Source organism: Centroberyx gerrardi, chromosome 4, assembly GCF_048128805.1.
Source record: "Centroberyx gerrardi isolate f3 chromosome 4, fCenGer3.hap1.cur.20231027, whole genome shotgun sequence".
Taxonomy (NCBI): domain Eukaryota; kingdom Metazoa; phylum Chordata; class Actinopteri; order Beryciformes; family Berycidae; genus Centroberyx; species Centroberyx gerrardi.
This window is the reverse complement of record NC_136000.1, coordinates 14,332,157-14,347,002: the sequence shown is the minus strand read 5'-3', so window position 1 is coordinate 14,347,002 and position 14,846 is coordinate 14,332,157. Positions and strand designations below refer to the sequence as shown.

General features: G+C 40.5%; 2 protein-coding genes across 2 annotated transcripts; one reads left to right on the top strand and one right to left on the bottom strand.

Moving 5' to 3' along the window:
* Nucleotides 1-74: 74 nt before the first annotated feature.
* Nucleotides 75-2,554, bottom strand: commd4 (COMM domain containing 4). Its single transcript, XM_071896520.2, has 8 exons — nucleotides 2,317-2,554; nucleotides 1,986-2,057; nucleotides 1,808-1,873; nucleotides 1,677-1,716; nucleotides 1,404-1,523; nucleotides 957-1,037; nucleotides 648-824; nucleotides 75-544 (listed from the first exon to the last, which is right to left on the bottom strand). The coding sequence occupies exons 1-8, from the start codon at nucleotides 2,317-2,319 to the stop codon at nucleotides 504-506; spliced, it is 600 nt and encodes a 199-aa protein (XP_071752621.1). The 5' UTR covers nucleotides 2,320-2,554; the 3' UTR covers nucleotides 75-503.
* Nucleotides 2,555-2,988: 434 nt separating this feature from the next.
* On the top strand, nucleotides 2,989-13,071 carry sema7a (semaphorin 7A (JohnMiltonHagen blood group)). Its single transcript, XM_071896519.2, has 14 exons — nucleotides 2,989-3,183; nucleotides 3,675-3,814; nucleotides 4,777-4,818; nucleotides 4,922-5,017; nucleotides 5,401-5,503; nucleotides 5,714-5,824; nucleotides 6,133-6,275; nucleotides 7,796-7,974; nucleotides 8,492-8,600; nucleotides 9,366-9,561; nucleotides 9,804-9,916; nucleotides 10,117-10,262; nucleotides 10,616-10,674; nucleotides 10,782-13,071. The coding sequence occupies exons 1-14, from the start codon at nucleotides 3,066-3,068 to the stop codon at nucleotides 11,213-11,215; spliced, it is 1,989 nt and encodes a 662-aa protein (XP_071752620.2). The 5' UTR covers nucleotides 2,989-3,065; the 3' UTR covers nucleotides 11,216-13,071.
* Nucleotides 13,072-14,846: the final 1,775 nt, after the last annotated feature.

Sequence of the window (14,846 nt, the reverse complement as noted above, 5' to 3'; positions counted from 1 at the left end):
AAACACCACAACCCAATGCATGATGGGATTTGTAGGCATTGCGGAAATTGTAGGCAAAGAAGAAAGGATCTCAGTATTTTAAAATTGATTTATTTTTAGCACATGACGTTGGTAAAAATGAAAGCCTATCAACATAATTCAACTTAAAATGTGTGAAATAATATATTTTACAATATTTTACAAAAATGGTCCATTCAACATTTTTGCTTCAGTTCTGTTACTTTGTGTGAAAAATCACGCAGTCCAGAATATAAGTCATAACCATGAATTAATATTAGTTTGGTAGCCATTTCAGAGGAAAATCAATCAAAAAGAGATGGGTACTGCCATTCACCATGGCCATCCTTAAAGATTAACAGTACATACAAAAAAGCTATACTATTCATGATGTCAGTATGGCACTTCTGGCAGTCAGCTTCACTGGTTGTGTCCATCGAACGCCGCTGTTTATCAGACATCATCAAGGACCGAATGTCTAACTCTAGATAGCTGAAGTTCATGTTTCATTGTAGTGCATTCATCATAGCCTGGGCTTGTTTTAGCTCTGTAGAAATACACAGAGAAAAGAATGATCAGAAACGTAAAATTGGTTAGAAAAAAATAACTTAAGAGAAAAGGATTGTTATTTGACAGCATGCAGAACTAACCTGTGAGCAAAACTCTGAACTTGTCAGCAGAAACAGAGACAACAGTGGTCTCTGTTGAGCCTGACTCTGCTCCTTGTGCCTGCAGTTTAAGCTGAACCGTCGGTTCATTGACCTCCCTCAACTCACTGGAGCTCAGAGTGTAATCCACTCGCCAGGACACAGCCTCCAGGCGTCCCACTGAAACACATTACGCAGTATAATTGACACCTAACCTTTATGTACTGTCTGCACACCTCACAGAAGACATCACTCATCATCTGTTATTTTTGTCTTCCTCCATGAAATGACACGGTAAATGGGAATACTTACATCTCAGGCTTGTCTCTCTTAGCTTGTCTTGCAGTGTGGAGTGCTTGTCCTCATATGATTTACACAGCCCCGTTGTATGTTCTAAAAGAATAGGTGCATGTCATTAATAACCACACAGTAGTTGATAAGGAGTTATATCTAATAATCAAAATGGATCATCTATACAACATAATTTTAGAGAATATACAGTCTCAAGCTGGCAGAAAGTCAGTTGTGATTGTTTTATATATGTCAATTCACTGTTCTCACAATGTGCTCCTTGCATATTGTCCACTTTGATTTCTATGTCCCACCTGGGCACAACAGCAAACCGGCTCTAACAGAGTATTGCGAGTGGTTGAAGAAATACACTCTAGGGTTGTTTTTCAGCCTTTATGACGCTTTGACAAATGGCTGAGACTGGCCTTTCTCCTGGCACCGGAACAGTGATAAACCCAATTAACTTACCTTTAGGGAGACCAAGTTGCTGCAGTTCGCTCGACAGGGATTCACTGTCAACGTCATGCTTTGCTGCGCTGGAGAAAATGAAGCTCAGTACTGCAACACTAGCTTTGATGTCTCCACTCTCTGCAAGATGGATTGACAACATGAAAGAAAGTTATGGAACACAAAGATGCATTGGTAGCGTGACAGTGTTTAGTATGACAGTGTAGGTTTGTGTGTAAAGCAATTAAACAAGTCAGTTTCAAATGTGGGCATTAGTGAACATTGGTGACTTACCAAACTTTGCATCTGCAGTAAGTTTTGCAACTTTGTCATACTGAAAGAGACAAGACAGCACTGATCAATGTGAATGCGGTGTGTATATTAATGATATTTAACTATTTGCAACTCTCACTTGCAACACTTACATCAATGCCCTCCCCAAGCAAATCTTTCAGCACTTGAGCACAGAGGAGTTTCATCTTGACACTTGACTATTATGTTAGTAAGGAGAAGGGAAACATGTTAGTTTTTCATCAAATCAACTGTAATTGAAATTGAGGAAAGTAGTTGTTATCACTGATGTTTATCATCTATACTACTCACAATTTTCGCCAATGTGCTGATTTCGGCAAGTACCCAGTCTGGGCAGTCCAGATCCCCACAGAAACGGAACCGCTACGACAGACAAGACATAACTTAAGTGGTGTGTGCTGTACATACACAGTAACAACAGCCTGAGTACTGTAACGCTAGCATTAACGTTATTCATCACTGGACATTGCTAGCTTAGTCCGCTAGCTAGCTAGAGGCAGAATGAATACCTCTATCAAGTGATGAGGTAAATTAACACTTAATATATATTTACATTACGCGGCTGAAATGTCTACTGTATCAAATCAGCTAAATAAACAGATTAATAAATTAATGTGTGTACCATAGCTGTAACTTGTCAGCTGAGCAGTGGCAGAAGGGAGTGCGGAAGTTGGTAGCTTATTAGCCTTTTTATGCGCGATTTCTAAACGGCTGCTCCGTGGTGGCTCAAACCTTCATCCTTTCTCCTAGGTCTTAGTATCATGTAGAAGGTGCCATCAAAGTCACAATAAAACCTTTAGTTTTCCCCTAAAAACGCAGCTTTCGGGAGCTGGGAGCTACAGCCAGTGCTATCTCGCTGATGACGTTGATTCTACGCTGCTGCACGCGCAGTTCATGTAGCCCTTCAGAATAAAAGTCCCTCGGCAATATACCAAACCTGCGAGAGAGAAGGAGTCTGCACGGTATTTGTGGGGCAAGAAGTCGTAAATGTCGTTTGGAAACCGCACACTTATGAAGGAGTTGGTGGGTCGTTTTGTATAGACATGTTTGGGACGCTAGAAAATTCAGCCTTCCTTTTGGACCATGTGGAAAAGGGGACTGGGGCGTCTTAATACACCGACAAAAATTAGTAGAACACAGAAAAAGCAACCACCTTTGCTCATAGAAACTGAACAGGCTTTCGCACTTGTACCGCAGTAGGCGTGGTCTTTTACGCGTCATCGCCATTCTTCTTTACACACAAGTCAACAGTGCATCCCCAGCAGTCTCGCAGACTGGCTTGGAAGTCCACAGAGATTCTATGGACATCTTTGCCGTCATGGCAACACTTACAAAACTAGCACAACATGCTCATTAGCAAAAAACAGCAAAATGTTTCTTTTAATTTATCTTTGGTTTGCTTGGGATTTTCAATTAGTGCTTAGTCTTGGATTGAGAGACATACCAAATCTTGGATTGAAAGATATACCTAGACTTATCCTGAGCCAAGGTAAGATTTTGGCTTGTCATTTCTCTATTAATCTAACGTTAACCTATCTTGCAATGGGTTGTAGGTTATTTAAAAATCATCAGTGAATCAAATAACTAATATGTGAGCAAACATAGCAAAGGTAATCTAGCAAAGAGCAATAAGACTATTACAGTGTTAAAATCCTCTGCTTAAATCCTCCTGAGTCCTCTGAGATCCAGTTCACGCTAAATGACCCAGGAGAATCAGAATCTGATATTCTCTATATAACACTACTTTCCAAAGTAAATTACCAGCTCACACTGACAATACAGTAGAAATGCAATATTTGCTGTTCACACACACTACAATTATTGCCACTGTTCAGTTTATCCTTGACTATCATCATGTTTTAGACCTTTATGCGTCTGGAAATATGTCACTGTCCCATTTACTACTTTGCTATTCACTTCACTTCATCTTGTAACCTTGGTGACTATTGGTACTAATAGGCTGACCCTTCCTTTTTCCAGACATCATCAATGGTCGACTAGAATACGCTGTCCATCAGAACCACACAGTCTTCTTTCATCATGATGATTCAAATGAACTGTATGTTGGAGGGACTGACTTTGTGATAAAAGTTGATGTGGATAACAATCGTATTATAGAGGTAGGTCTTTTGGGAGAACTGTGTTAGATTTTGAACACCTGTTTTTATTCTCTTTATATTGTTTATGTTATTAACTGCAGTGCTTTGTCATGCACTTGATATTCCTTTTAGTATACCTCTTAGCTTGGGGTTATTGATGTGCTTCTGGCTTGATTTTTGTGTGGTTCATGTGTCTGCCAATGCAGTTTGTAATGCAGCCGCTCTGACAATAAGTAGCTGTACTGTAGCAGATGGCGGTCACACTATTGTGTTAAATACAATGGGTTGTCTGGGATAAAGCTACTGTGGCAGTGGCACTTAAATACCCACTGACAGGCACGGCCTTTCAATGCCAGCTGATGACTTTCATGTCTGGAACTGATGATGAACAACTGGTGAACAAAAGACACACACAGACGATGGGGACACATAATATACTAGAGTTTCCATAATTTAATATTCCAGAAAATTAGCAGAAGTCAGCCATTTTCATCAGTAATAAATTCCAAACTTTTCTATTTAGAAATAATGAGTAAAGGCCCCCTGAGCTGCATCTCAATTGTTTTCCAAGAAGTTATGGACAAACTTTACCCTCTTGCTTCTGACAACATGAGACAGTCGTGGATCTTCACTAACACAAACCAGGCTGTGCTAGAAACAGCTAAAGCTATTTGAGCAGAATACATTATCTGGATTGACCAAAGAATTTTGTCGGTCCTGAAAAAGAAAACCTGAAAAGTGGTTTTCTGCTTCTTCATTTTGATCCAACTATTTCAAAAATGTCATGTAATGTCCAAAAACTCTGGGGTTCTGGGCAGAGATAAAGTGCAACATTCCACGTTGGTTAGCAAATGATATGGACTCTAGAAAATATTCATTCTTTTATTCCAAATTGATCATTTAAAACTATCCATCAGATTATCCTGATTTGGGTGAAAACTGGAAATGTGGTTGATTTCTTTACCCAATTATGTCTTCTGCAGGAGTTCCCACTGAAAACAACGGGCGGTCAGGAGTGCCTAGAGGTTGGTGAATGGAAAATGATGACGACCGGTCCGCAAATTTGCTCATTAATGGGATTTCTAAATGACAAACTATAGAAGCAGGATAACAGACTCTGTATTGCAGGGCCCCTGTGAAAATGTCATCACTGCCATTGAGAAGTTCCAGGACAGCTTGTTTGTCTGTGGAACAAACAGACACAAGCCACAGTGTTGGAAGCTGGTGAGTTTTCACAAATGTCTTGCACACATTATAAAATATGTGTTACACTTAATGTGACATCTGTCTTACATGTGACTGCCATTTTCCTCCACACTGACTTGTGGTGGCATATTCATCATACTGGCAATCACAGCTAAGGGCTCATTACAGGATGTGGTTGTTTAGTTGTCTGATTAAACTGCCCTAGCTACAATTAAGCAACTTGGGTGTTGATGTTTTTTGGGACTGTGGTTGGGCTTTTTTTTTGCCATCAAATACTGTATGTCTAGACTCTCTCTGTCACAGTATGCTTCTTGTGTGATTCATTATTGTTTTCCTCATCAAACCTTTCATGTTTTCCCTTTGATCTTCAGTGTAATAAGTGTTTACTGTTCATTCTATAGTATTCTCAGGTGAACAATCAATCACGTGAGATAGTGGAGAGTTACGAAGGGATTGGCATATCTCCGCATGTTTACACACAGAACTCACTGTCTCTCACAGTAGGTATGTAAAATATAGCTGCTCGCATAACCACAGACCATGTTTTCTAGTTTTTCAAAAAATTTGATTCAGGGTTGTGCTGGCACACTTATGTAACCGAATCAAGTCGTGTAGCAGAGCCAGCAAGCCAGTGCATTTTCACAGAAATATGCTAAATAATTGAACATCTGTGCTTCTTTTCATGTGATGTTGCTCTGTTCTCTCTATTTTTAGAGGGGGACTTGTATGCAGCTGCGCCTTTGGATAGTGATGGAAGTTCATTACAATTCAGGAGGAAAGTCGGCAGTAGAACCAGTGTCTGGATGTATGACAAGTGGGTTTCAGGTCAGTAAACCTCACTGGAGTTTGTTAATGTAGAATGAATATTGCTGTTTAAATGGCATGCACATGATGCACATGGTCAGTATTATTGGATCTGTATCTGGGCAGTTTGTCTTGAAGCTGTCTCACCCTTCTCCCAGACTGTTATGTCTGTGCCACAGTACAGATTGATTGCCCAATTTAGCTTTCTGTCCCATGCCAAGGTTGCTGCGTCACGTATCGTTTGCAGGCACCAAGCTGTACTGTAAATAAAGGAACAGTTTGGAGCTTGGTTCAGTAAACATCCCCCCCCCCCCCCACTCTTCCCACAGAGCCCACATTCATCTCTGCATCCTGGGTAAGGCAGAAGGAAGACCCCGATAATGAGAAGATCTACGTGTTTTTTCGCGAGAAGAACTCTGACAACAGTCCTGAAGCCGAGCCTTGGATTTCCCGTGTGGCCAGAGTTTGCAAGGTATACTGAAACTGGAGTGGAATCATTGACGTCAGGAGGAAGTTCTCACCTTACTGGAGTGTGAAATCCCCTAACAAAAGATTTGTCTCCTTAGGTCAGCTTAAGTAGTCTGGCTAATAGCAGTCCAAAGTAACATGGAAGGTCAGTTCTTCTCATATGGAGTAGGTAAATCATATAAAAAAAGAGCATTTGTAGTTATTAGGAAGTTAATGTGAAATGTCAAAATTTCATACATTTGAGTATAAAAGGCCATAGATTTTCATTGTATTAAACAGGCAATCCTTTTGAAATTTAACACAAATCTGTTTCTTTTAATGAAATATAAAAAATTCTGAAAGCTATGAAATATACCATTCAATAGATCTTGAACTAATATAGGATTTGGTAGTATACTATTATCCTGAGGGTGTTACACAGGTATGGAAAAAGGAAAAATCCAACAAAAGAAGAATGTACTTCACACCTCAAAAAAATCTTTTGATTAAAAACATTACAATCTACTTAGTATTTATTTAATTTCACATTTAGGACACGCTAAAATATGCATCAGGTCAGTGAAATACAATAGTGCAGCTTTGCATGATATTTTCACACACCATTACTTTTCATTCCTGCTGTCCACTTCAGTTTCTGAAGTTAAACTGAAATTGAGGCCGGTTTTCCTGCTGTCAGCAGAGTCAGTGTCTATCTGATGTGTCCTTTGTGCGTGTTTCTCCTATTGTAACATTTCCTGGATTTACAAGACAAGGGAAGTCAAGAGATGAGTTGTCATCATTTATCTGTCAAACTGGTGTTAAATATAACCTCCTACAACAGTCTTTAAGGTCAACCACCATTCATCTGTGCTTTTATGTCTTGTAGACAGTAGACTTTATTGTTTACTGCATGTGTTTTTGATATGCTCATACTGAGGGTTCAGTTTGTCATCATGGGTTAAAATAACATGACTACCTAGTTGGAAATGAATTATTTATTAGCTTGTGCTGAAAAATAAAAGGAGACGGGAAATGAAGCAGGTAAATTGATATCCTTAGGTGATGTGAACATAATACCAGGCTACAAGGTAACATGCAACTCTAGCATTTATCCAGGCCAAGTTCAATTTAGCAGCTCAGCCTTGCAGTGTGGTTCCATTCCTACCACCTGTACTAACAGAGCAGACCTCCCATAGTCTTTTGAACAGCTAACATAGCAAATTACCTATTTATTTAGTTGAAATAACATTTCTTCTGAAGGCGTTTTAACAGCCTTGCTATGTTTGTTATTTGACATCATCTGGTAACAATACTCTGAGCCGTCTGTGCATACCAAGACCTGCCTTAAAAGTTGTTAGATGTTTTGTTCCAGATTTTCACATGTAATGTTGATCCTATCCAATTGTAGCCTGGTAAGACCATCCTGATCAGGTCTTACCAGGCTAATCCAATTGCTCAGAATTGCTGACTGTCAGTTTGTATGAGAAGTGGAAGATTGACCTTTCACAGCTTTCTCAAGTTTCATTTATTAATATCACTGTGCAGGTGGATGAGGGCGGGTCAAAAAGGTTCTTCCAGAACATGTGGACGTCTTTCCTCAAGGCCCGGCTTGTGTGTGGGTTTCCTGAGGAGTCGCTCTATTTTAACCGTCTTCAAGACGTCTATGTGCTGCACGCTGAGGACTGGCATGACACCAGAGTCTACGCTCTTTTCACAAGCAGCTGGTTAGACACTTTCCCTTCCTGTATTATCAGCAGCCGAGCATCAACATGAGCAACACACTTACAGAGTTATACTTTACATTCCACTTGACTCTCACTGGAAATTAAAAGCCCAGCATTTCTTCCAAGAATAAAAACATTTAAAAACATTCTAAAATCAGTTTCAAAGAAATTATGTAGTCAGTGGCTAAAGCTCTTGCCTCTGGAAACACAAGTACCACTGGTCTAGGATTAGGTTCCACCAGTTTACTGTAAACTTAATGCCCATATTGCCTTAGTAAATAACAAACAAGTGCCAAGGGGAGTGGATTGGCCACTTGGCCAATCTGAATTGGTAAACTTCCTGAGGAAGTAGTTCAACTTGTGAACATTCCATTTTCCCTCTTATCCATGGGTCCAGTTTTTCATGCTTGATACCAGTTAGCCTGCATTCCTAGCTAATAAACAGAGATAAACACTGTAGTTGTGATGGCAGTTATGGAAAATGCTGTGCTGACCTGTTATCTCACTCCTCTTCTAGGAACTCCACAGCAGTTTGCATCTATTCCATTGCAAAGATTGATGAAATATTTGAGAAATCGACCTTCAAGGGCTACAATAAAGACATTCCCAACCCGAGGCCAGGAACTGTAAGGATTTTTTACTTTGTTGTTGTGTATCTTTACATAGCATCTGACAAAGAACTTCCTCTTTTGGGTTTTTATTTTATTACTTTAGTTCAGCCAGATTTATTGTGGAGAATCTGTATCACATGTGACAGAGTTAGAAGGGTGGTCCAAAATAACAACTGGAAAAGAATTGTAAATATGGGTGGAAATGCGGAAAATGTGTCTCTGCTTGATGAGAACATCTGTATCCCAGCGACTGCATAAAACAAATCAATTTTGGCTCAGTGTTTCCATCTCTAGTCTGACATATTGTGGTTTTCTGCACAATGTTTATTCAAGGTCAGTCCGTAGTTGAGGAACTTAAGGGGTACAAAAAGTTAGAATGTGTGTAAAGATATTTCTCTCCACAGAGGCTTAGGCTTTATTCCTGCTGACAAATGTTGCAGTCATTACAACTTCTTCAGCTCTTCCTTTAAGGAGCTGGGCTGCAGATCATCATGCTGCTCTGTTGCCATGTCTTGTTGAAAGCATTGCCTTTCACAGATTCAGCTTTTATGGCTTGAGGAAACATTTATAGGTTGTTTTTATACAACTTAAAGATCTTTCGGTTTTGTATACCAGTACTGAAACATTTAGAATTGCTCACTCAGAGTAGCCTAATAGTATACAGTTTATGTTCCCACTTTAGAGTTAAACTGTAATATTTACGTTCCCGCACTGTTTGAGTAACTGGATACCTACAGTATGTTTTGAGTGAAAACCAGTCTGTGTTCATGTGTCTTCCAGTGTATGAAAAACAGCAGAAGTGTGCCATTGGCCACTGTGAGCGTAGTGAAGGACCACCCAGAAATGAGTGAGTGGGTCCGCTCAGTTCACCATCTCGCTCCGTTCTATGTAAGCAACAGCAACTACACCAAGATCGCTGTGGACAGAGTGCAGGCTGCAGACCAGCACGTGTACAACATCCTGCTCCTTGCTACTGGTATGTTATGGTTATGGAAATTACAAACCCGCCACAATGTGCTATTTTAGTCTGAAAGCTTGCACTGTTGTTGATGTTTTTTTGCACATTTCCCTGTTAATTTGGCTTGTAAACATCTATTGTCTATAATCACCACTAAACAATGGGTGCTAAAAATATTTAGCCCATCAATTCTGTCACACAAAAAACATTTTGGCTCTCAGATGCAACCTTGAATTGCTCTTTGTGTGCTCTTCTAACAGACTCTGGAAAGATCCATAAAGTCTTAGAGGCCGGCTCTGACCCTTTCATCATCTCTGAGACTCAACTCTCCAACAGTTCAGCCATACAATCAATGAAACTTGACTCCAAAAAGGTACTGCTCATCCAAAGTGCCATTTATAAAGGTTATACACTGAACACTGCAGCATCGTCAGTGGTGTTTTGTCAGCCACTGCTTAGAAGTGAAAAAACATTTAAAAAATAGTGACGTTTTGATGTGAAATCATAGTAAGTGCTTGAATTGTGATTGTTAAATTTGATTTTTTTTATTTTCCTTCTTCCTCTTGTGGTCAGAGAAAGTTAATAGTGGGTTTCTCGGAGCAAATCTCGAGCGTGGACCTCCAGAGGTGTCAAGATTATAACAAGTCCTGTGCAGACTGTGTTCTGGCCCGTGACCCGTACTGTGCCTGGACCCAGTTTGGATGCACCCCGACTGTCCCGTAAGTTACACAGTGTCTGTTTGGACTGTGTTCATACAAAGAAGGATATGTGCCTTTTAAAAATTCTATCCATAGGCTGTTCACTAAATCGATCACAGGTTCTGTAGCTCCTATGAATTTATGCTGTTGTTCACTTTTACCTTTAGAGTATCACCTACCTGCCTAACTGATTGATTAACAAAGAAATGTTGAGTAACTCAGTAAACTCCAAAGCTTTTCCCCAAATTAAAGCAGATTACTGGGGCTGTTTGTAGCATCAAAAGTCACCATTTTCTTATCATTAGCATGTGACACAGTGATAAAACTGAAACCTTACTTGGTTGGGTTTTAAAAACTGTTGTTTTTGTTCACAGAGGGGGCATTCAAAATATCATTGGAGGACAAACAACTGTGTGCCCTAGAGAGGTAGAAGGTAAATTATGATGACCCTATAGTGTATCAGCATATTCATATTACACACGAGCAAAACATTCAGATCACTTTGTCACATCTCCATTTCATTCTCTTCTTTCCCCCTAGAACCAAAGAAACTGAACAGGACCAAACGGGAGACCCATTCAGCCTCACCTGTGGACTTGAGGACGGTTCACTCTGTCCCCCTGGAAGTCCCTTTCTATCTGTCCTGTCCTATAGACTCTTACCACGCCGTCTACACATGGGTCCACCGAGGCCAGAGCAAGCCTTGTCTGCAAATGCAGTCCAACTGTCTGCACCTGATCCCTGCCATGGCAGAGGAGAGCTATGGGGACTACAAGTGTGTATCCAAGGAGAGAGACTACACCAAAGTGCTGAAAGAATATCATCTCACTAAGCAAACTATCCTGGAGACAAACAGAGACATTAACAGGAACGTCGACATTGACAGCAGTCACAATGCAGCAGCGTTTCTGATGCAGGTGGCGTGGGTCAGGACTGTAGCTGCTGTAGCTATTGTGTTGGAGCTTTTCAAATAGAATCCGACCTATCGAAACCATGGCACTTTCCATTCCTTTCTCTCTGTAAAGTCTCTCTGTTGCATTTCACCTCATTAACTGCGTTATTCCTGAGGGCCTGAGGCAAAACGAAAGTTTGAGGGAAACCAAAAGTCACGTTTTTCAGGCCCTTTGTCCTTGCAAGTGCTATTCAGGGACAGGACATGGGCAGCAGCAGAGGAAGCCCACCCTGAGATCAGAGAAGCCTGCAGCTCGAGCAGTTCGGTCGGGAACACTATTGTTATGAAGTCCAAACCATTATTGTAGGAATGGTTATACAGCTGTATTTGGCGGGACAGGTTCTGCTCTCTAAGCTGCTCCCCGTACGAATCCAAGCAGCATGCTAAAGATTCAGCGGGGAGAGAAAATCAAACACCCCCCCCCCCCCCCCCCCCAGGGATATACAGAACAGAACCCAGCTGACACTTATCATCGAGATATGGAATAAACATCTCAAAGAGACAAGCCCACAGAAACATGTCATCGCAAGTGTAGTTGATTAATAAGGACCCAGAACAGGAGGAGGAGGCTGGGGCGGTGGAGGGAGAGAGCAGTACAGCCAGTCAGCAGCAGCGTGAGGCAGCGAGGAAAGAGGAACTGACCGCTTAACTGGACAGCCTCGTTTGATTGGTCTTCGTTGGGATCAGCTGACGATTAGCTGATGTGGCGCTCGTGACTTTACGTGTCCTGCCTGACTTCCTTTAGAGACGAGGAGAGAAAGTTAGAATTATTAATCATCGCAAAAAGAGCTTTTACCAACAAGGCCCGGTCTGTATTTGAGTGCTCAAACCAGGTCAAAACGGTGAGATTGTGAATGAGATCGCTTTCGGACAGAGAACCACCAACATATAGTAAGTAAGTTTGAGAGTTTTGAGTTTGAGTGTTTTGAAGTTATACAGCATGAATACAGTATGTTGAAGCCAGCTCTTGGTCATTTGGAAACTGGGTGTTTGGTCCATAGAGGTTAGGAGAGTGTGAACCCACCCCAGTCCCCACATAACATAGATGGTATCAGAATGTTTAGGGAAGGGTGGAGTAAAAACACAAGGAAGGAGTGGTCACTTATGTCATTTCCATGTCCTGTTATAACTGGCCTAGTGCCATAACAGTCAGTACCCAGAAAGGAGTTTGGGAAAACATGTTTTGCTGCAAAATAGGCAATATCTAACATCTAAAAACATGGCACGCATGTTTGAGTTTTGGCCAAACATTTCAGTGTAACAACACATAAACATCACATAAACATGTTTGATCATGTTGACCCAAATGAAGGAAATTGAAGTCAACAAAACACATCTGCAATACCAATATTTCTCAGGAATGATGCTTTAGTCATGAGTTGTGTTTTAAGTAGAATAGATTGCCGATGGTTAGTAAAGATGAAAAATGCTGACTTTGTGTTTAAATTTGAAATGTGTGCACACTTTTGCCCTGCAAGCCTTGAAGTAGCCTGTTTTTGTGAGTGATAGAGTTTACTACAGTTAACTGTCAAAAGTTAATCTCTGCTGGCTATACAATAGCTTATTTGTATTAAACAAGCACTGATCTTTTCAAACGTTTTAAAAACGACTAAATTAAAGATATTTATATGATGATTTTTTATGGTACGATCCTAGCTTATTTAATCAACTTGTGTAAAGTCCTGAGGTTTCACTGTTAATCACCGTTTTTTCTTACTCAAGTATTTATTTTCCAAACTGGAAATGTATTTTGATATTCCTACAGTATGATTTGTTATCTATTGCATATACGTATATTTTTGCTTGACCAATGCTTTACCAAATTGAAAGAGACTTACGAAGCCAGAGATGAATTAAACAGTTCTTTTATTAACCATACACTGACTCAACACTCTTCATGATCTCTCTTTACACCAACTAAGTGACAACATCTTATTCTGGAGAAAACTTCAGAGTACAGGAATCAATTTTGCCGTAGCTTCAGTATCAGTTGGGTGGAAATATTGGATTCTCGGGAGATTTTCAATACAGGCCAACTTTCCTTCAGATGAACTAGTTGTGATTTTGAAGCTCCAAGTAATTCCTGAATATTCAATTTACACCACTAATGTGAAAGCACTGACATCTGAACCACACAGCAGAATTTGAGCCCCTTTCTTCAGATATTGAACACTACTGAACTCAGCAACCTGTCACAAAATGCACTGGTGCATCATGGTCTGTGTTAGTGAAGTATAAGTCCACCATCTAGCTTTGTTAGCTCTCACATGTCTGTGGCAAAAACATCCTGTTGCTATGTCTGTCCTTTGTTTATTTCGGGTTGGGTCGTTTTTAGTGGTACTTCCTCGACCAAACCTTAAGGGCAGTGGAAAAAAAGCAGCAAAATACAACATTACAATGATTTATCTAAGAAGTGAAACATGTCCACCCCCCATACCCCACCCAACACCACACACCCTTCCTTTTTTTTTTTTTTTTCATTTATTTGTTTCAGCCTGCAGATAGAAAACAGACTTTGCTTGTGCTGCACTATGGCTCCATTACAGTAAAGGAAGAGTAGATTCTGCATGCTGTTTTAAACAGTCTGTGCCCGTCCCGTCAGTCTCCCAGCAGTGTCATGACCGCCGGAGGCCCTCCCACATGTCTTGTCCTCAGGTCACTTTAATGCAGATCATGGTGTCTCAGCCTTAAGCCGGAGCTGACACGACACAGCACCCGACGACTCGCTTCCTACCCCTAAGTGGCCTGATTCTGTGGTCTGCTAAGAAGGTTAATAGCAGCCTACAGTTCAGATAGTGATAAAAAAAAAAAGTGGATGATGATTCTATGTGTGGTTATCCTGTGTGTATCTTCCATGACTCATTTGCCCCCGTCACCCTGCTTAGTCATGTTGGAGTTACATTACATCAAAGCCCTAGTCTGCTCAGCAAGTGAAATGAGTGTTGAAGGATAAAACCAAAAACGTGTTAACTAAGGTCTCATGGCGGCCTTGTGGTTTAACCTAAAATACCCCCGTCCATTATGCTCGGCAATATCAATAGCTTTTTCTTCAGGTCTAATTTAAGAAGCACTTTTGGTGTTTCAGGAACCCGACTTTCTCACTATCAACAGCACTGAGGGCCAAGTCTGGACGGCGCCACTGTGAGTCAGTTTACATGTAGTCTAGTCTCAGCTGTCTGATACGGTGACCATGAGCTTCTTCCTGCCCCACCGGGCTCTGATACCAGCGCATCAGACCTTGAGCCCACAAGGTTTTTAGATAGGAGTCTGCAGCACTAACTTTAGCATTGCTTTTCCTGTTATGTTGCTTTCCAAATTATTTTTAAAAAAATCCTGTGTTGTGTTGTTGTGCTGTATATTAAATAAGGTGCCAATGTATCATATAGACTTTGATATTTTTGGTTTACTATTCTAAATAATAATAATAATAGCTACATAGAGATTAGAGTAGTTTTTTTTTTCAATCTAGAGGGAAATGTGACCCCAGCCAAGACCCCATGACTGAAAGGAAAGAAAAGGAAAGATCATTGGAAGGAAGCCAAAATAAAATGTGCTATTAAAAAATAAAAAAAACTCAAACCATTATTATATTATGAAACTATTAGTATATTTTAATGAGTCATGGGTTCTTGGCTGGGGTCACATTTCTCTCT

Bases quoted from the DNA above. Each gene is read 5' to 3' on its own strand.
- commd4 (XM_071896520.2), bottom strand. The intron at 1,524-1,676 runs GTAAGTCACCAA...TCCATCTTGCAG, and splicing joins TACTGCAGATGCAAAGTTTG to AGAGTGGAGACATCAAAGCT. The intron at 825-956 runs GTAAGTATTCCC...AATGTGTTTCAG, and splicing joins AAGAGAGACAAGCCTGAGAT to TGGGACGCCTGGAGGCTGTG.
- sema7a (XM_071896519.2), top strand. From the start codon at position 3,066: ATGTTTCTTTTAATTTATCTTTGGTTTGCTTGGGATTTTCAATTAGTG. The intron at 3,184-3,674 runs GTAAGATTTTGG...TCCTTTTTCCAG, and splicing joins TAGACTTATCCTGAGCCAAG to ACATCATCAATGGTCGACTA. The intron at 6,276-7,795 runs GTATACTGAAAC...ATCACTGTGCAG, and splicing joins GTGTGGCCAGAGTTTGCAAG to GTGGATGAGGGCGGGTCAAA.